This window comes from Sinocyclocheilus rhinocerous, unplaced genomic scaffold (genome assembly GCF_001515625.1).
Source record: "Sinocyclocheilus rhinocerous isolate Xijiao unplaced genomic scaffold, SAMN03320098_v1.1 scaffold257, whole genome shotgun sequence".
Classification (NCBI taxonomy): domain Eukaryota; kingdom Metazoa; phylum Chordata; class Actinopteri; order Cypriniformes; family Cyprinidae; genus Sinocyclocheilus; species Sinocyclocheilus rhinocerous.
The window spans coordinates 131859-150650 of record NW_015634026.1 but is presented as its reverse complement, the minus strand read 5'-3'; the positions used below and the strand labels follow the sequence as shown (position 1 = coordinate 150650).

The window sequence follows — 18792 nt, the reverse complement described above, 5'->3', positions numbered from 1 at the left end:
ATTATTTAAAAGATATGTTAACGAGACATTTTTATTTGCAATGTATTAATTTTACAACAGGTTGTTTTATTTGATAGAATTTATTTTCTATCAAATTTCATATCTAAGAAATTCATGGTGTTTGGTGATGGTTGTGGAAGCTGACTTTAAAGTAGCTATCCTATCGCTCGGTACCAGGCAATCAGTGAGAAAACGCTACAAGGCCTTTTAATTCAAACCCGTTATTTGTGGCACGTGCACCTGCGCGCTCTCAGTACAAGTTCAGACGCACGAGGAGGCTCCCAGAGCGCGTGAACGGGGCAGCTGTAAACAGCGGTGACGCGCTCAACGATTTTTTGGTCCTCAATGAGGAGAGCGCGAGAGACCGGCGGTGCGGAGCGGGTCGATGGCGACGTCTTTCCAGCTGTCGTTTAACTGGACTTGTCCGAGAACTGGACCGGAAACTCCGCTCGCGTGCAGCCGGCGGGAGCGGAGTCGCTGAGGGACTCGCTTTGAGGCGGGAAAACACGGAATTACCGCTCAGAAATTCTGAGTTGGATTCTTTCATTTAACGACAGTCTTGCCCCTCAAACGCGAAGACCGTCGTAGTAAACAAAAAGAAGCGTTTTTAACGACACACACCGGTGCCACCTATTGCACTTAAAGGTTTGACACTCCTAAAAGGCGGGAATTCATCCGAAACGGGAGCACATCATCCGATCTCACGCATCGGATTCCGTCGCCACCGAGTGAATTAATAAATAAATAAAGTCTGACTGACTGGACATACCCGACGAGCTGACGCGTCCCACGTTTGACAGCTTTTTGGAAGCGTCTCAGTTTACCTCAGCTCAAGCGTCACTGTAAATAAACTGAACGGCAAGAGGAGGAAGAATTGGATGAGGTGGAGGAAGAGGGGTGAACCCACGCCAGCGTGAGCGTGATCCCTCAGTCATCAATGGGAAATACCGGAGCGCACGAGACTGGGGCGAGATGCTCGGAGAAGCTCGAGGTGCGTCGCCGCGCTCTCACCGTGTGTGAGTTTTAAAAGAGCGCGCGAGGCGAGGAGAGAGAAAGAGCACTGTGAAGTTGAACATATTCGTCAATCGCGAGAAGAAGAACCGGGTGGAACATTTATGTTTCATGTGGCACATGCATGAGAAAAGAAAACGCGTCACCGAGCTTCCCAAGGCTTGTTGAGAATGTGGAAATGTTTAATTGTTGACGAAGGTGAAGATGACAGAAGCTTCGTGAGAAAGATACCGAGCGTGTTTTTGTGAGAGAGGGTGAAGCTTATTCCCGAGATGCCCGAGAATGTCTCCCTCATCAGGAACCGGACGGAAGTCACGCAGGGTCGCGCTTGGGGTAGCGGAGCAGGCGCGCGGCCAGCATGGGTCGTCATGGTGCTGGCCGGTGTGCTGATCTTCACGAGCGTGGTGGATGTGCTCGGTAACGTGCTGGTGATCATCTCGGTGCTCAGAAATAGAAAACTGAGAAACGCGGGTGAGTGAGTGAGCGCGTGCGTTCAGTCCACATTCATTAACGGAGAGATGAGGGGATGTTCGCACATGACCCGTTCTTGCATTCAAAACAGCTGAACGCGAGGCAACGGAATTGAGCAAACGCATTCCAAAGTTACACTACAGTGCAAAACGATTAAGAAAAAAGAACGCAAGAACGCGTCCTTTGTGAACGGCCCTTAAGAGCGGATGATAATCATTCACTGGCTCATGACAAGGAGTTATTAGGATAACACTCGTATGACTCATTTGCAGTTTCAGAGGAGGGTCATTAATACTGTCATCAGCTGTCGTGTGTTCCCGTGCCACACGGAAAAAATTCAAGAATAACCCTAGTGCTTCATTCACACGGTTACCAACCATTCACGTGCACAATATGGCCTGAGCATGAATGACAATACAAATCTCATACAAAAAGATGGGAATTTGTCTAAAATCGTTTTGAGATGGATGTCCATCATCTGTTCTGCAAACATACAGCATTTGAGGCTCAGCATTTGATTATTGAAATCATTTCAGTGTCTTTAAATATGATTCTATTTAACATAATTTGTCTTTAAAATCGTTTCTTAAACTTATACAAATACATTGTCTGTTATTTAATTATTTTTATCTTTTAGTTTTAAATGTCAGTTATAGAAATAGCCTCGATTAACCTGCTAATTAGTCTTTTACATGTGCCTAATGATTCATTTTGCCAAGTAAAACAAGCTTACTTCTTTTAAGACACTGAACATCTAATGCATAAAAATGTGGAAATTATTTTTCCACATTTGTTTATTCATTCATTTGTTTGTCACTCATTTCTCATTAATTCATTCATTGTTTAGTTTGTTCATTCATTCATTTTTATGCTCATTTTCACAAAGCGAAACCTGAAACAACGTGTTTCATGGACACGAGAGGGTTTGACGTTACATAACACACAGATATCAAAGACGGTCAGAGCCTGAGAATAACACTGTGCACTCAAGGCTGTCTGACAGCGATACTTTAACGGACGTTTGAAGACCATGCGAATGTGAGCCAGAGAGTGGCGGTATGCTTGTGAAGATGACAAATGTACGTTTGGATACTCAATTTTAAAATTCAGAGATAAACCAAAATCCTTTGGCATGAATCAATAATTTACACACACATATGTGTGTACCTGAGAATGAGTGCCGGGTGGGAATTGCATGTCTGAAACAGCAATAGCTCAGATTTACCACCAGCATCTATCACTTATGTGCTGGCTGTGTTGGAGTGAGTGAGTGTGAGAGAAAATGCAAAGCAATTCCAGTTGATTCCACTCCGAAAAAGCATTTTATTGGAGTCCCTCATTCATTAATATGAAGTACCATATGGTTTCAAATTATGGATCTTCATTTGCATTTTTTCATTATTATCTGGCAATGCTTTCCAGTTTCAAATAGCTGTGATGTCTTTATATTGTGAAGTGTTAGAGACAAAACACAGGCATGCAAAACTTCTGAAAACATGTTCCTACTCTGAAAGAAAAAAATCTAGTACTAGTATGTATTTAAAAAAAATCACAAAATGAGATGTGAGAGAAAATGAATGGATAAGCAAAGAACAATTTAAGAAACTAAAATAGACAGAAATAACAATGTCAGAAAGAAAAACAGGATAGTGAAATTACCAGGGTTGTTTTAAAATATTCTTTTGTTCTCTTCATAATTTGCATGATCTGACCTCAGAATGCCAGAGTTCTTTTCCACTGTGATGTCTTAAGGACCGATGGGGTTTTAAAATGCAATTTTTAAGATTTCAGCATTTCATTGCTTACCACAGCACAGAAAAAGCTGTCAATGGAAACAGAAAAAAAGACGACAAGAAAGAGAGAGTAGGTAAACACAGATTTGAACTGCAATATCTCCAAACAGGCAGTCTGTCAAACCATTCGACAGCGCTGTGTTATTAGGTCAGAGTTTGATATGTCGGCTGTGTTCTGTAATAGTCATCAGTAATATGGAGTGTGTGAGAGTGAGAACAGACAAAGCGAGAGCGGGCAGCTAGGGGAGAGAGAGCTTTTCTATGCATGTCATTGTGTCTTTGGAGATTTTTGACATTTTCTTATCTTGAAATGTGCAGGTGGAATCATCCCATCACTGTCTTAACAAAGCTACGTTAACCACGGCAATGTACCCGTTTACCTGCACAGCCCTGCACTCCAGCTTTCAAATAAAACATGTTGTCTGCAAAGGGATGAAGAGAGAGACCGAAATGACAGAAATGTTGCTGTCATTCCCCTCTAAACACTCCCTTTCACTCTTATTCTTCATCTCTATTGTGCTTTCAATCCAGTCCTTCGCTCTTAAAGTTGTGTCTTTGGTTCTGGTGTTTATGGAGACAGTTAGATTTGGCCCATGACCTCATGTTATGGGCTTTTGCTTGTGTTTGGTAGAGGTGTATTTGTGTACCACAAGGTGACATTCAGTGTCTCATTAGCATAGAGTGATGAGCTTGCTGGTGCTCTATATAGATACTCAAAGGGCATGCGATAAATGTTGCGTGTCTGTCACCCTTGACTGCATCCTTCACTTTGACCTGTCATGATTAAGGAAACACAAGTATTGGAGTGCCTTTTTGTGCTTTTTGTTCTTCTACATGCTCGGCTTTGTGCTGTCCAGTTGAACCGCAGGAGCAGGTAGTATTGATTAATACATCAGATGTGTTTAGTTTTTCCTAAAGGTTCCATTTGCTGTGCAGTGCCGGACTGAATAAAATCCTATTGGGTCTGGCGAAACTGTATGCAAATGAGATGACTAAACCACGCCCATACTTCTGTCCGGCTGCGTTCCATCACGCCCTAGCAGCTGTGTAATTCCCTAGAGTAAAAGAAAGTGATGTGTTTAAGACATTTTTTCTCGTAAAATTGAGGGTCATATCCCTGTAGAGCAATAAAGGCCTTTTCAGATGATTGATGACTATGTTTCCCGATGCATTGAACTTTGAGGAGTGAAGCATTACAGAGATGGTTTTAAATGGAAACCTTTTTTCTTCAGAGGAACACAAAAGAAGATATTTTGGATAAAAAAAGTGTGGTTTTTTTTTTTGTCGATACAATGACTGTACAGCACTTGTCAAAAATCATTCGGCAAGTCTTTTCTTTGAGCAATTGTTAGGACTTTTCTGTTTGCTTAAAAGAGTCGTGACACACCAAACAACAACAAAGAAATAGCTGGGACAAAAGCTGACTGTGTTCAGGGTTTTTCCAGGGTCAAAAATGGTCTTTGGTGGTGGCTGACGAACACAGTCATCCATACACACAGTACCCTTGTGCAATGTGTGCCCAATACTGACAATAAATCCAAAATAAATGCAAAGAAACAGTTTGTCATATCCTATTAACATGCAGTGAGACACCGGCAACCCTCTTTTTTGTTTTAAATGTCTTACAGTGACAGTAATTTCTTAATTTTTCTCAGGAGGGATGCAAAATCAAAAACTGAGTCCATGCATTTAATATGAAATATGAGCTTCTTATGCATTCACTGAGAAAAACTCCTGTGCTCTTTGCATCGGAGTACTTTAATAAACAGCGGTTGTTGTCCAAAAGTGTACTCAGTTGGAGAAAACATTTACTTAAAAGAGAGGAGTAGGCCTATTATCTTTTCTATTTTTACTAAAAATGGGGCATTATGACACGTTAAACACTCTCATGTAGGGTCTGTTTCATTCATCCTGGAAGCCAGAGGGTGCCGTTGCACAGAAAGTCTAACAGTGAGATTCATAGATATCATATGCTGTGTTCCAATTTGCCTACCTATGCCCTAGAAGTATGTACTCTTTTTGTGAATAAAAGTACATATTTTTGAGTGTGTAGCAGAATGGTATGCAAGCTTTGGGACATACATACTCTTTTATGAGCATCCTATCACCATTTAAACTGCCATGTCAATCATCTTGTCACAGTTAACATCATCCTAAAGATCCTAGAGGCAGGTAGAGGCACGTTGATCTGCCAGCCATGGGTCTATCATGCAGAGAACTCTGCTCATGTGTTTGCATAATGATGCATTTAAAAGTTAATGACCAAACGTATCTTTATAAAAGTTCACAATGTTGCTGCATATGCATGAAATATAATGCGGATAACATTAAATAATTGTTTTATCAGATTAAATATTGATTATTAATCACTCACACCCCATTCTCTACTTGTCCATCAGTCTCACATATCCACCATGTTTGTAGTTTTTAATCACTTATTATGCATGTTTGTAGTTCTAATCAAATCCTCATCCAACATGCAATGTGTTGTGGGCAATATTAGCCATTAGAGTGTGCATCGAATTTGTACCGGAAATAGTAAACCATCTGGGTTCCTTTGAGTTACTTATTTCAACATGCTACGATTTGGGACACAATAATTCTAATTTCAAATACTATTTAGGATGAATAGTGTGCGATTTGGGACGCAGTGATAAACTCTGCTCCAGGAAAGCCCTAATATGGACAAAGATATCCAGCTATCTGTAGCTAAGTCTCGCATAGCCAGACCTTCAGACTGACAGCAGAAGGTCTGGAAACCTTGCTTTGAATGGCCAAGGACTGCCCAAGAGGCCATATGAATGACTTTCGTTTTGTGCTGCATCATGTTTAGGGCCGTGGAAATGTCCCCACAATAACAATAACCGGTGGATAAAACTCTTGGACGTATTTTAAAAAGTCTATTCCGTGAACTTTACATATTTCACATACTTTTGAAAATCCAGCGTTTAGTTGATCCTGATAAGCGCTCGTCATCACAGTTGGGGTTTGGCGTCATGGCATTATTGTTTTCAGGCAAATGTTAAAAAGCGCTACACACATGTCTCCCAGAAATTCTGTAGAATTCAATCAATCAGATGATGACTTTGAAACTCCTGAAGTGTTTCCAATTTTGTGTGCCATATGCATCAGACGGTCAGCCGTGGGCGTGACGTCTGAGGCTGAGACTATCTGTAGCTGAATAAAATAATGATAAAGATGTTTTGAATGATGAAACATGAAGGCAATAAACACGATTGCATCAATATCAATGGTTCATCTGTGCTCAAGCCATCTCGCAAATTTTCCTAGGAATACGCTATATATATAACGGAGTGCTAATCAATATCGCTTGTATCACAGTATAGAAATCAATAAAATAATAGATTTTCTGTCTCATTCTATGATAATTAGTCACATTGGACCACAGAAGGAGGTTATTTTAAACACTAGACTGATGTTAGTTCATTTTGGAGCAAAAAAGTTGTGTTTTGATACTATGTTAAGCTAACAAGCCCTTATTCACCTGTTGCCAGAATGTGATTTATGTTTTATGATTCATTTGAAAAGCAAATCCACATAAGATCAAAGTAATATTTCTTTTTTAAGAAGGGCTTTTCATACAAAGGCAAAGAAGGTGAAGTGAGAAGTTTGATCAAAGTAATGAGGTAATAATACAGTGTGACTAGAAAGGCATTCTCTCCCGCAGTCATCAACATGCACTGCATACTGCCATCACAAGTACAGCAGTCATCTACATCACCCAGTAATCACATTAAATTATCAAATAAAGCTTTGGCGGGACAAATATTAATTTTGGCGGCTGCCAAAATATTTTCAATGCAGGAAAACCCCTGGGTGTTGCAACTGGGCTGAAACAGTGCAAAGACTACAGTCAATGGCCAACTGCCACGTACGGTGGAGAGGAAATACCTATCTATGTCATAAGGTGGTAATAGTCTAAATTTATCATTCAAAAAGTGAAACTGAAACTAGAAGTGTGGATATACAAACTGTTACCAAAGCCGAACTTGCTTACCATTTTTAATATTAGTCATGTTAATCACTGTCTTCATTTTCAAGACAGCCTTGTCATTATGAAAATATACACGTATTGGAATGTGCAGATGAAATTATGTAACATCAGAACAGCTGTTTTTGTGTGTCCTCTTGACTTTGTCATTTGCTCACTTTCATCACTTTTGCTTCTCTTCTCATGCACTGGTTTGCTAAGCTGAATAGCCAATCAAAGTAATCCGTCTCACCGACTGCATGACGCCGATTCAATACGCTCAATTGGCCAAAAAAGCCACCAACGCGGTCCAACTAGTGCCAACGGCGCAGAACACACCCTAAAACTGAGCTGGCAGATGCTCAACGACGGCCTGGCATTTTCTACTGGCTGACAGTCGAATTGGCGTGTCACGGCCTCTTGTCACTTTTTGCTGTGCACACTTGCACACAACCTAGCAATCTTGTAAAATCTGCAGTGAGAGGTGGCTCTTTGTCATTTCGGTGAAAAAGCAAGAGGTCAGAGTTTAAGAGCTGTAAAAGTGATTGGTGCATCTGAAAAACGTAGAGGTCGAAGTGTAAATGTTTGGAATGGAACACAGGCTGCAGAGGTCAGTCAAAAACAGCATCAGTGTCAACGGAGACCGGCCGCGTCAGCGACGCGCAGTGAAACGCGATCCGTAGCTGACAAAGAAAAATGTAGCATTTTCTACGTGAACGTTTGTGTGTGTGTGTGTGTGTGTGTGTGAGACCATTTTATACAAAGCCGTTTGATCATCCAACAAATCCACTCCTTTATACACACACCCACTAAAATTTCCTCAGATACAGGGTTATTGGTGCCAAGTGAGATTGCAAAGTCCCTGAGGACATTGCCTGCGGAGCTGCTACGATGGGAAGCACTTTAGACCCGCGTTCATTTATCTTATGCACACACACACACTCAGTTAGGTAGGCAAAAGAGAGATGCTACCATGGCAGAACCCTTCATGTGTGTTTTTACCCTATGAAATAGTGATTGTGTTAGTGAAGTCCTCGTTAGTTTGGGGTCATTAGAGATTTAATTAACATTCATGTTGACTAAGCACTACCCTCCGTTGCCGTCATTAATGGTTGTGTGTGTGTGTGAGCATTCTTTGTTATGCTGTTTTTAATTAAAGCCTTTGTATGTGCTTATGTGTATAAGAGAGACACCTGGAGGAAACTTTTAATGCTCAGAGGTGGCTCAAAATACCTAATGGAGTTCTCATGTGTGTCTCGTTTAAATATCCCCTTCCTCTTAAAATTTTCTGCATGATGGGAAAAGAAATTAGCTGTTACTTGGCAAATCTGACCACAGTTTGAGACATTGTCGAGCTCTTTTCTGAAACGAGATGAGATGGTCGTTTTCGCATGAGAAAAATCTCATTTTTAATCTCAATGGTGCCTAGTAGAAACAGTTGAAGCATTAACGAGACCCATGGGTTTAGTTTGACATTTGGGCTATTGGTGAGTCAGACTATGATGCTGGGTTTCTAGATTTCATATTATACATTTATGCGACCTTTTTAAAAAATGGGCTTGTCTCACTCTTGTGCATCAGTCGTGCTTTTATTTAGTTGACGGTACCTTCAAGACCTTTTGGACCATATAATGCAATTGTAATGGTAACATATTTGAATACAGTACATTCTTTACTCCATTTAACCCATTCTCCATGTACGCTATTTAACATTTAGAGTTTTATAGCTTGTAAAAGTTTCTGTGACTTGAATAGTTAAAGGAATACTCCACCCAAAAATGAAAAGTCTCTCATCGATTACTTACCCTTATTCCGTTCCTGTTGTATATGACTTTCTTTTCTTCTGTGAAACACAGAGATTTTTTAGAAAAATAACACTGGCCTGCACCATACTTGCTGAATGAAATCCAATACTTGTTTCTTACCAATTTTGGGGTGCTGAATCCAAAAATAGAGCCTGTTTTGCTTGAGCATGTCACACTTCCTCACAAAATATGATGTGCTTTTCATAGATTTGTGCTTTCGGCAAGGTGAAGAATTCTTGTATTACGCCTTAATCAGCCAAAAAAAAAAAAAGACATGATTTCTGTCTTCATATGAGCTAGGTTATCATTCTCAACCTATTCTTCACATGTATAAATGAATCTGAAGACTTTTTCCACTTTTTCCAATCCTTTGCAAATTGTAAGTTACTGTAAATGATACATTTTGAATGTTTCTTTTTGTCATTAAAACTTTTATGTGCTTATATGCATGAGAGATGGATTATTGTAAAATATTGTAAAGCTTGTGACATTGATATCATAGGAGCTTTAGCTGTGTTCTGGGTTTTTCCCTTTTGTTCTGCTTTTGCAATGTAAAACACACCACAGACAGTGCAGATCTGGTCACCCAATTTAATTGAAACAAAATCCCATGAATTTTTCCACTGGAATACACTTGGAATCTCTCGTTTCTCTTACCAATTCACTTGCATTTCTCTCTATGTTTCGTGGGGTGCTTTAAAACTTTATTTTCTCTCCTTGTCTTCACTTCTGATCCCTATTAGCATCCTTTACTGGGAATGTTTCTGAAGTAGTGAAACGCAATAGACCAGACACCAGATATTTTTTGTTTGTCAAATCACAGAAAGCATTTTACTGTACATTAATTTATGCATTCGGCATACGCTTTTATCCAAAGCGACTTTGCATTGAAGATATACAGTTCATGCATTCCCTGAAACATTCTGAATACAATAGTTTTGGTTAACAACATCTGATGTAATAGGTAACTGGTACAATCATTTAAAAGCAGGGGCCAATGTTTTTTTTTTTGTTTTTTTTTTGAGTGTGAAGGCAGCAGTTCCTAAATTCATCTGTTTAGCAAACAAAACTAAATGTTGTTCCAAATGTCAAAGCCCAGAATTCTGCAGGAAACATTTGTGTATCTGGCACACTATTCATCTCCTGAACACTTATTCCTCACACCCTCTTCCTCACATCAGCATGCGGCAGGATCACAGAGGTAATGAGCGCAAGCGCACGTGTGTGTGTGTGTGTGTGTGTGTGTATGGTGCTCTACTAAATCCGATTTTTATTTGTTTCTTTGCTTAGGCATCTCTGTCGCGCTAAACTCTGTTTTCAGGTTCAAGTGCATACATTCTGGCCCAGTTTCGGAACAAGAGTTTAGACCAAATTTCTCTCTCAGAAAGCCTTTCGACGTTCCAATTAAAACGTTTAAACCCAGCTGCTTGCTTCCTCTTGCCTCTTAATCTTCTTGTGAGAAAGGACGAAAGTGAGGGAAGGCGAATTGAGTTGTAATAAGTGAGAGGAAAAGAGATGGATTAGAAATCAGATACGGTGAGAGATATTGACACAGAGCGAGAGAAAGATAGCAGACATTGACGGATCCAAATGAGAAAGACAAAATGGAGAAGAAGAGGGAGAGTGAGATAAGAGGAAATGGGCGGCTGTGAAAGTTGACAGCGGTTTGCGGTGACCCCAAATCATTCCATTTCTGGAGACATAAGCGACAATGATCATGCAATGCATTGTGGGCGTGTCCTGTGATGCAACAGTTTACATTTACGCAAACGAGCATCAACGGAATTTAAAGAGTGTCAGAAAGGGCCGTTCTAAGCATGTTTGAATCATGCATTGATAGTCATTCATCTTGTTCATTATATAATGCATTGCTGCAATATCTATACCAATGTATTAGAGCAAGAGGAATGGCTACTAGTGACGTGCTGACCTCTAGCAATAAAATCAGTGTGAATGGAGCATCAGTCATGTGGATGAGGCATGATGTAGAATATTAACCTAAAATGATCACTTTCTATATGGACTCTTTTTCCCAGATGCATTCGATCGATATTCACTGAATGCATGTATCCATTACAAAACCTATTTGAGTTCTGTAACGCATTGGTTTAGGAGCACAAGTGTGTGTACAGTGCTGTGTTGAACTCCATATGAACTCCATCTGTGATATAAATGCTAATACAACCTGATCTGAGGAGAAAACCTCAACTCCCAACAAACCAGCACACAACACATGCATACGAGAGACTGACTGGTAAACCAAGCAAACAAGCACTGTAGAGGAGAACTCAGTGTCACCACACTTAATCTAATGGATCTGCACTCTGTGTGAACCTCACAGTCAAAATACTACAGCACCTGAGCCTGTCCTACACATTATACACACACACACACACACACACAAACACTCCCACACTCCCAGACACACAATATGTCGACTACAGTTCAGGTGCTGTTATCAAGTTTCCTTTCTGGTGTTTGTGTTTTCTACTCTACGAACATTTGTAAACGTGTATAAAAAAATACATTAATTTCATTTTCTAGTGGCAAATAAATCCCCAGTGTCATGATTTCATGGAGAAATTTATAAATCTGAAGAACCTCTTGCATTTTGGTCGGAGTCAGTTTTTCACATGTACTTAACAAGAAAGAGAAATTTAAATTTGTTGTTCAAAAAAACAGCGTCCTAACCTGATGTAATGTGATAAAGTGTCAGGCATAATCATTTCTGTATGAAACCGTTGTTCTGACACTGAAAAGTCCCATCGATAGTTGCCTCTCACTGGTTTAAAATCTTGCTCCACACAGTTATGTCTTAAACATCAATGTTGGTTTATTCAGTCATTCATTCCTTTCTGATTGGCTATGCTGCATTACATTTTGAAAACATGAAACAGGAAAATACTTATAAATTATTCACCATTATGTTTTCTTGCAAAATATTTGAGAACTAACAAAGTTAGTAATAACAAAGTACTAACAAACTAAAAATATAATAATATACTTTTTTAAATAATTAAATTAAATTTAAAGAGGTAATATGTGTACAGCAACAATACCGTTGGTGTCAGGAAGATTTAGACTTTTATTCAGCAAGGATATATTAATTGGGTCAAATGTGACAGTAAAGACATTTACATTGTTACAATTTTTTTTTACATTGTTACAAATGTTTTTGAATTTTTTTAGTCATCAAAGAATCAAAAAAATAATAATTATCAGTTTCCACAAAAATATGAAGTAGCTCAACTGTTTTTAACACTGATAATAATAATGAGAAATGTTCCTTAAGCAGCAAATCAGCATATTATAATTATTTCTGAAGGATCATGTGACACTGAAGACTGGATTCAAACACTCTTCTCTGGATTTTGCATGAGATTTTCTTGGTTACATTTACATTGCACTCTTAAAAATAAAGGTGCTTCACGATGCCATAGAATAACCTTTTTTTTTTGTCTAAATGGTTCCATAAAGAACCTTTAACATCTCAAGAACCTTTCTGTTTCACAAAAGGTTCTTTGTGGCGAAAGAAGGTTCTTCAGATTAATGAATGGTAATTGAAGCCTCTTGATTCTGCTCTCCTGCTTGGCAAGACGACACCTCAGCCGTCTTGCCCCACTTTAGCCGTGACACAATAAAAAGTTCCTCTTTTCTGACCAGAACAAATCCACTTAATTATTGAGTGCTGCTCTCCACCCTCCTACATTATTTAAGAGGCTATATTTAGAGACTGGCTGTTCTGAATGTGGAAGGGGCTGGTCTTTTGTAATGCTAATGAGCTGTCAGTTTAAACCACACCACAAGTGTAAATAAAGCCTCCTTCAACAAGAATCATTCAGAAACATCACTTCTGCTCTCATCAGTCAATGTACAGTAGAGTTATTGATGAATGCAACTACACATGTCCATTGTCTAGGAATTTTTAAAATAAAAGTAGTATAGGAATTGTGACATGCATTGACTTGTTTGAGATCTTTGCTGAACAAGTTTTTTTTAAATTTTTTTTTTACGAGAGTTAGGTGTGTTAAAAGGGATCTAAAGGTTTGCAAAAAATGTATTAAATTGATCAAAACAGTAAAGACATTTACATTGTTACAATTTTTTTTTACATTGTTACAAATGTTTTTGAATTTTTTTAGTCATCAAAGAATCAAAAAAATAATAATTATCAGTTTCCACAAAAATATGAAGTAGCTCAACTGTTTTTAACACTGATAATAATAATGAGAAATGTTCCTTAAGCAGCAAATCAGCATATTATAATTATTTCTGAAGGATCATGTGACACTGAAGACTGGAGTAATTATGCTGAAAATTCAGCTTTGCATCACAGGAATAAATTGTTTTCAAATATATTCAAATAGAAAACCTTTTTTTTTTAATTGTAATAATATTTTACAATATAACTGTTTTTACTGTATTTTTGATCAAATAAATGCAATCCTGGTAAGCATAAGAGAGGGGGGAAAAAAAACTTACCGTTCCCAAACCTTTGAACAGTAGCAGGGGCGGATCTATAATCAGAATCAGAATCAGAAGTAGCTTTATTCGCCAGGTGTGTGCAAACACACGAGGAATTTGTTGTGTCCGGTGCTGATGGTGCAGGTGTTGGATGTGAGTTTTCCCAGCCTCACTAGCTGCTGCCTGTCTGTCAGAAAGCTGGTGATCCATTGACAGATGAAGGTGGGCACAGAGAGCTGGGTCAGTTTATTCTGAAGGGTGTCCGGGATGATGGTGTTGAAAGCGGAGCTGAAGTCCACAAACAAGATCCTTGCATAAGTCCCTGGTTTGTCCAGATGTTGGAGGATGTAGTGCAATCCCATATTGACTGCATCATCCACAGACCTGTTTGCTCGGTAAGCAAACTGCAGGGGGTCCAGCAAGGGTCCAGTAATGTCCTTCAAGTAGGCCAACACCAGTCTCTCAAATGCCTTCATGACCACAGATGTTAAAGCAACAGGTCTGTAGTCATTAAGTCCTGTGATTTTTGGTTTCTTGGGTACAGGGATGATGGTGGAACATTTGAAGCAGGAGGGGACTACACACAGCTCCAGGGATCTGTTGAAGATCAATGTGAAGATGGATGATAGCTGGACAGCACAGGCTTTGAGGCAGGCTGGAGAGACACCGTCTGGGCCTTTGGCTTTCCTTATCTTCTGCTTTCTGAAGACTTTGCATACATCCTCTTCACAGATCTTGAGTGCAGGATGAGAAACAGTAGGGGGGATGGAGGGGGAGGGTGTTGATGGCTGTGCCGTGAGACGGTCGGAGTGGGTGTGGGGTGTCAGACCGGGTTTTTGTTTTTCAAACCTGCAGTAGAACTCGTTCAGGTCTTCAGCCAGTTGTTGATTGGCCTCAGTGCTGGGGGATGGGGTCTTGTAGCGGGTGATGGCTTTCAGGCCTTTCCACACTGATGTAGAGTCATTACTTGAAAGCTGTTTTTTTAGCTTTTCAGAGTAGTTTAACTTTGCCACTCTTATCTCCCTATTCAGTGTGTATTTGGCCTGTTTGTACAAGTCTTTGTCCCCACTCCTGTAGGCATCCTCTTTGGCCTGGCGAAGCTGTTTGAGTTTTGCACTGAACCAAGGTTTGTCGTTGTTAAATGTTAAATAAGTCCTGGTGGGAACACACATGTCCTCACAGAAACTGATGTAGGATGTCACGGTGTCAGTAAGCTCATCCAGATCAGTAGCTGCAGCCTCAAAAACACTCCAATCAGTAAGTTCGAAGCAGGCCTGTAAATCCTGCTCTGCTTCAGCAGTCCATCTTTTTACAGTTTTCACTACAGGCTTACCAGATTTGAGTTTCTGCCTGTAGACTGGTAGAAGATGAACCAAACAGTGATCAGAGAGTCCCAGAGCTGCTGGGGGGACAGAGTGGTATGCATCCTTTAAAACAGTGTAGCAGTGGTCCAGTATATTGCTGTCTCTGGTGGGGCATGTGATGTGCTGTCTATATTTAGGCAGTTCACGGGTGAGATTAGCTTTATTAAAATCACCGAGAACGATAATGAAAGAGTCCGGATAACGTTGTTCTGTGTGTGTGATCTGATCGGCCAACAGTTCTAGCGCGGCGCTCACACGCGCGTCAGGAGGAATGTAGACACTCACCAGAATAAATGAGGAAAACTCCCGCGATGAATAAAAAGCCTTACAGTTAATGAAGAGAGTTTCCAAATTTGGGCAGCACATCTTCTTTAAAACTGTCACGTCTGTACACCAGCCTTCATTGATATAAAAACATAATCCACCGCCTCTCGTTTTCCCCGATGACTCGGTGACGCGGTCCGCTCTGAACAGCTGGAAGCCCGTTAGATGTAACGCGTTGTCTGGGATGGCTCCGTTCAGCCAGGTTTCCGTGAAGCAGAGCGCAGCGGAGTTTAAAAAGTCCTTGTTTGTGCGGGTGAGGAGTCGTAGTTCGTCTGATTTATTTGCTAGGGAGCGGAGATTCGCCAGATGAATGCTCGGCAGCGGAGTCCTAAAACCGCGCTGTCGGAATTTCACGAGCGCGCCGGCGCGTTTCCCTCGCTTGCGTCGCCTGGAGCGCTTGTATAGGAATGCAGCTCCTCCGACTAAAATGTCCAGTAAACATCTGAATGCTCAAATGTCGGTATAAAGTTATTTGGTGTGCTATTTCTGATGTCCAGGAGTTCGTTCCTAGTAAAGCTGATCGGGAAAAAATTGCTTAAAACAGGACAAACAAACAAAAAAAGTACAAGTACCAAGAAGCGACAAACCATGGCTGCCATCTTGCGCCGCAAAATAATTTTTAGGGTGGCAAAGGGGTGGCAACACCAAAGCAAGCACCCGTGCATAGTTTTTGGAGATTTATGGCCTGACACACAATTGTGTTCACAAATAGCCTATTGCATTACCATGAAGTAATCATCTATATTGTTTAAACTGAAAAATAAATACTAACATTTCAAAATCCATCATGGCAACAAGTCAATACACGATATAAAAAACTTCAACAGTAAATGTTTCTGAGCTTGCATCACTAAAGAATACAAGTGGTTCTATTAATATTACATAGGCTACTTGGGTGGTATAAATCACGTTTTAGTGCAAGTTTAAGAGCAACAAAAGTTTTTGATTTTCCTAACACTAGAAAGGAATACAATAATATCAAAGCACTGAAACTGGATCAGTTTTTAAAACAATGTTTGATTTTCTGTAATGAACTGAGGTGGGAATATCTGTAATCACCCAGAACACACTATCAAACATTTACTCTAGCACCGCCCCAGCAACTGCATAGCAAGAGCCTAGCAACCACCCAGAATATCCTAGCAACCAACTAGCAACACTTTAGCAGGTTTTGAGGGTGTGCAACATGTGCTACAGTTTACTGTACAAAAACTGCAATACGATTAGATTCTTACCTAACTCTGCTGCTACTAGATTCGGTGATCTGCATCTTCTTATTGAGTTCATGTTATTGTTTCGTCGGATGGCAAAAAAGGCCTATATCCATGATGAAAGTGGAGCGGGCGGTCAGAGAATCGGATCACCAAACAATTACGGGATGAATCTCAGACATATCCGGACGGGATTAGGTCAGAAGACAGATCTCAGAAGACTTCTAGTTAGACGAGAAGCAGTAAACAGTTCATGAACAAATGTAAAATCAATTCGTTAGTGTTTCTGACTCACAAAGAACCGGTTCATAAGAGTCATTTGTTAATGTAACTGACTACACTGGGTGCGCTGCGTGCTCATGCAACCATCATGCACAGTTTACTGAAAGACGTGTTTTCTTGCCATTATTTTGCGTTATGCTGTCATCGCCTCTGCTGAAAAGTAGCATATGAAACACTGCTTACATTTATATTTTACTCTGTGATAATTCTGGGGTGGCAGGTGGGGTTGCACAGCTTTTTCTTTGGGTGGCAGTTGCCACCCCGTGCCACCCCGGATCCGCCCCTGAAGTACTGTAGTTTCCTGATTACATCTTACTGTTCTCATCATTTCTATTTTGCTGTTTTTTATATAACGTAATGGTCGATCAGTTGGTGCAAAAAAAAAAAAAATCAGGTTTACAACTTATAATTTTGAGTTTTAATAATTCTGTCATCATGATCTGAATGTAATAAAACAATTAACTTTAATGCCATAACTAAGGCCTTGTATTTGAATTCTGTCTGTGTGTGTGTGTGTGCTTTAGGTAATGCGTTTGTAGTGAGCCTGGCTTTTGCCGATCTTCTGGTGGTTTGCTATCCCTACCCTCTGGTCTTGCACGGCATGCTGCACGCGGGCTGGTTGCCGGGGGAGATGGAGTGTAAGGTCAGCGGCTTCCTGATGGGAGCGAGTGTCATCGGCTCCATCTTCAACATCACCGCCATCGCCATCAACCGCTACTGTTTCATCTGCCAAGCCAACACCTACGAGAAAATCTACGGCCGCGCCGGAACCCTGGCGCTTCTGACGTTAGTCTGGGTGCTCACCGCCATCGCCATTCTTCCAAACCTGGCGCTGGGGTCGTTGACGTACGACCCTCGCGTTTACTCATGCACCTTTAGTCAGACGACAAGCGCGGGCTACACCATCGCCGTGGTGACCGTGCACTTCCTGCTTCCTATCGCGGTAGTTACGTTCTGCTATCTGAGGATTTGGGTGCTGGTGCTCCGCGTGAGGAGGCGGGTCACAACCGACGTCAGGCCACGCCTCCGTCCGAGTGAGTTGCGCCACTTCTTGACCATGTTTGTCGTCTTTGTGCTTTTCGCCGTCTGCTGGGCGCCGCTGAATCTGATTGGCCTGGCTGTAGCGGTGGACCCACCCCACGTAGCGCCCTTGGTCCCTGATTGGCTGTTTGTGGTGAGTTATTTCATGGCATATTTTAACTCCTGCCTGAACGCCGTAGTGTACGGACTGCTCAATCAGAACTTCCGCAGAGAATATCGAAGAATACTTCTGTCACTTTGTAAGCCACGCCTCTTCCTGCAGGAGACGTCAAAGGGCGGGACTGAGCGCAGCAACAAACAGTCACCTGGCAACAACAATAACGATGATCAGCCCAAAGCGAACACAATATAAGTTACCCACAATACATTCAATTGTTCACAGATATCAAAGAGAGAATGCTGCAAAAAGGTTTTAAATCGCATCCATTAATGTCTTGAAAATAACATTTTTATGTCTCACTTTAGATACCACCCTCTGCAAAAAAAACAATACCTCATTTGTTGGAAACCATACAATTATAATAATCCTCAGTATTAGGAAAATTAATTACATCTCACACAAGTATTACAATCACATTCAATGAATGCATGCTAACGATTGAGAACAGTGCAATAAGTCATTACCAGACAAAAGGTGCAAACTCGAGGAAGACAAAGACTGCAGAATATTTTCATCTTCTCCAAACACGCGCCCCTAGAAAATAACTTATTTTTCTCACTGTTAGTTGGAGGCTGTTTTCTCCAACCACCCATAAATTCTCACCTAACAGATCTCTCAGATTTCACAAGTGCTTCCCCAATGATATAACAACATTAAAGCAATGCTCCCCAAATGCTCACACATTTGTGACCTCTCAGCATCTTGACATACGTTTTCCCAGCGCTCCAATAGCGTTAGCACTTTTGGCACTGTAAGTACACTACAGCCTTCCCTTGTGCTATGCAACCAATTAATTTTAAACTCAACAGAGAAAGTGTAAAACTAGGGCTCCCTTAGGTTTGCAGCAGAGGTTATCCAAACGTTTCCCAAAACAC

The 18792-nt window shown here is 40.7% G+C and overlaps 1 protein-coding gene across 1 annotated transcript; it reads left to right on the top strand.

Moving 5' to 3' along the window:
* The first annotated feature begins 1217 nt into the window (after positions 1–1217).
* Positions 1218–18177, top strand: mtnr1ba (melatonin receptor type 1Ba). Its single transcript, XM_016559028.1, has 2 exons — positions 1218–1482; positions 17241–18177. Exons 1-2 carry the CDS (start codon positions 1284–1286, stop codon positions 18107–18109), a joined length of 1068 nt encoding a protein of 355 aa, XP_016414514.1. The 5' UTR covers positions 1218–1283; the 3' UTR covers positions 18110–18177.
* Positions 18178–18792: the final 615 nt, after the last annotated feature.

Bases quoted from the DNA above. Each gene is read 5' to 3' on its own strand.
- mtnr1ba (XM_016559028.1), top strand. From the start codon at position 1,284: ATGCCCGAGAATGTCTCCCTCATCAGGAACCGGACGGAAGTCACGCAG. The intron at 1,483-17,240 runs GTGAGTGAGTGA...TGTGTGCTTTAG, and splicing joins TAGAAAACTGAGAAACGCGG to GTAATGCGTTTGTAGTGAGC.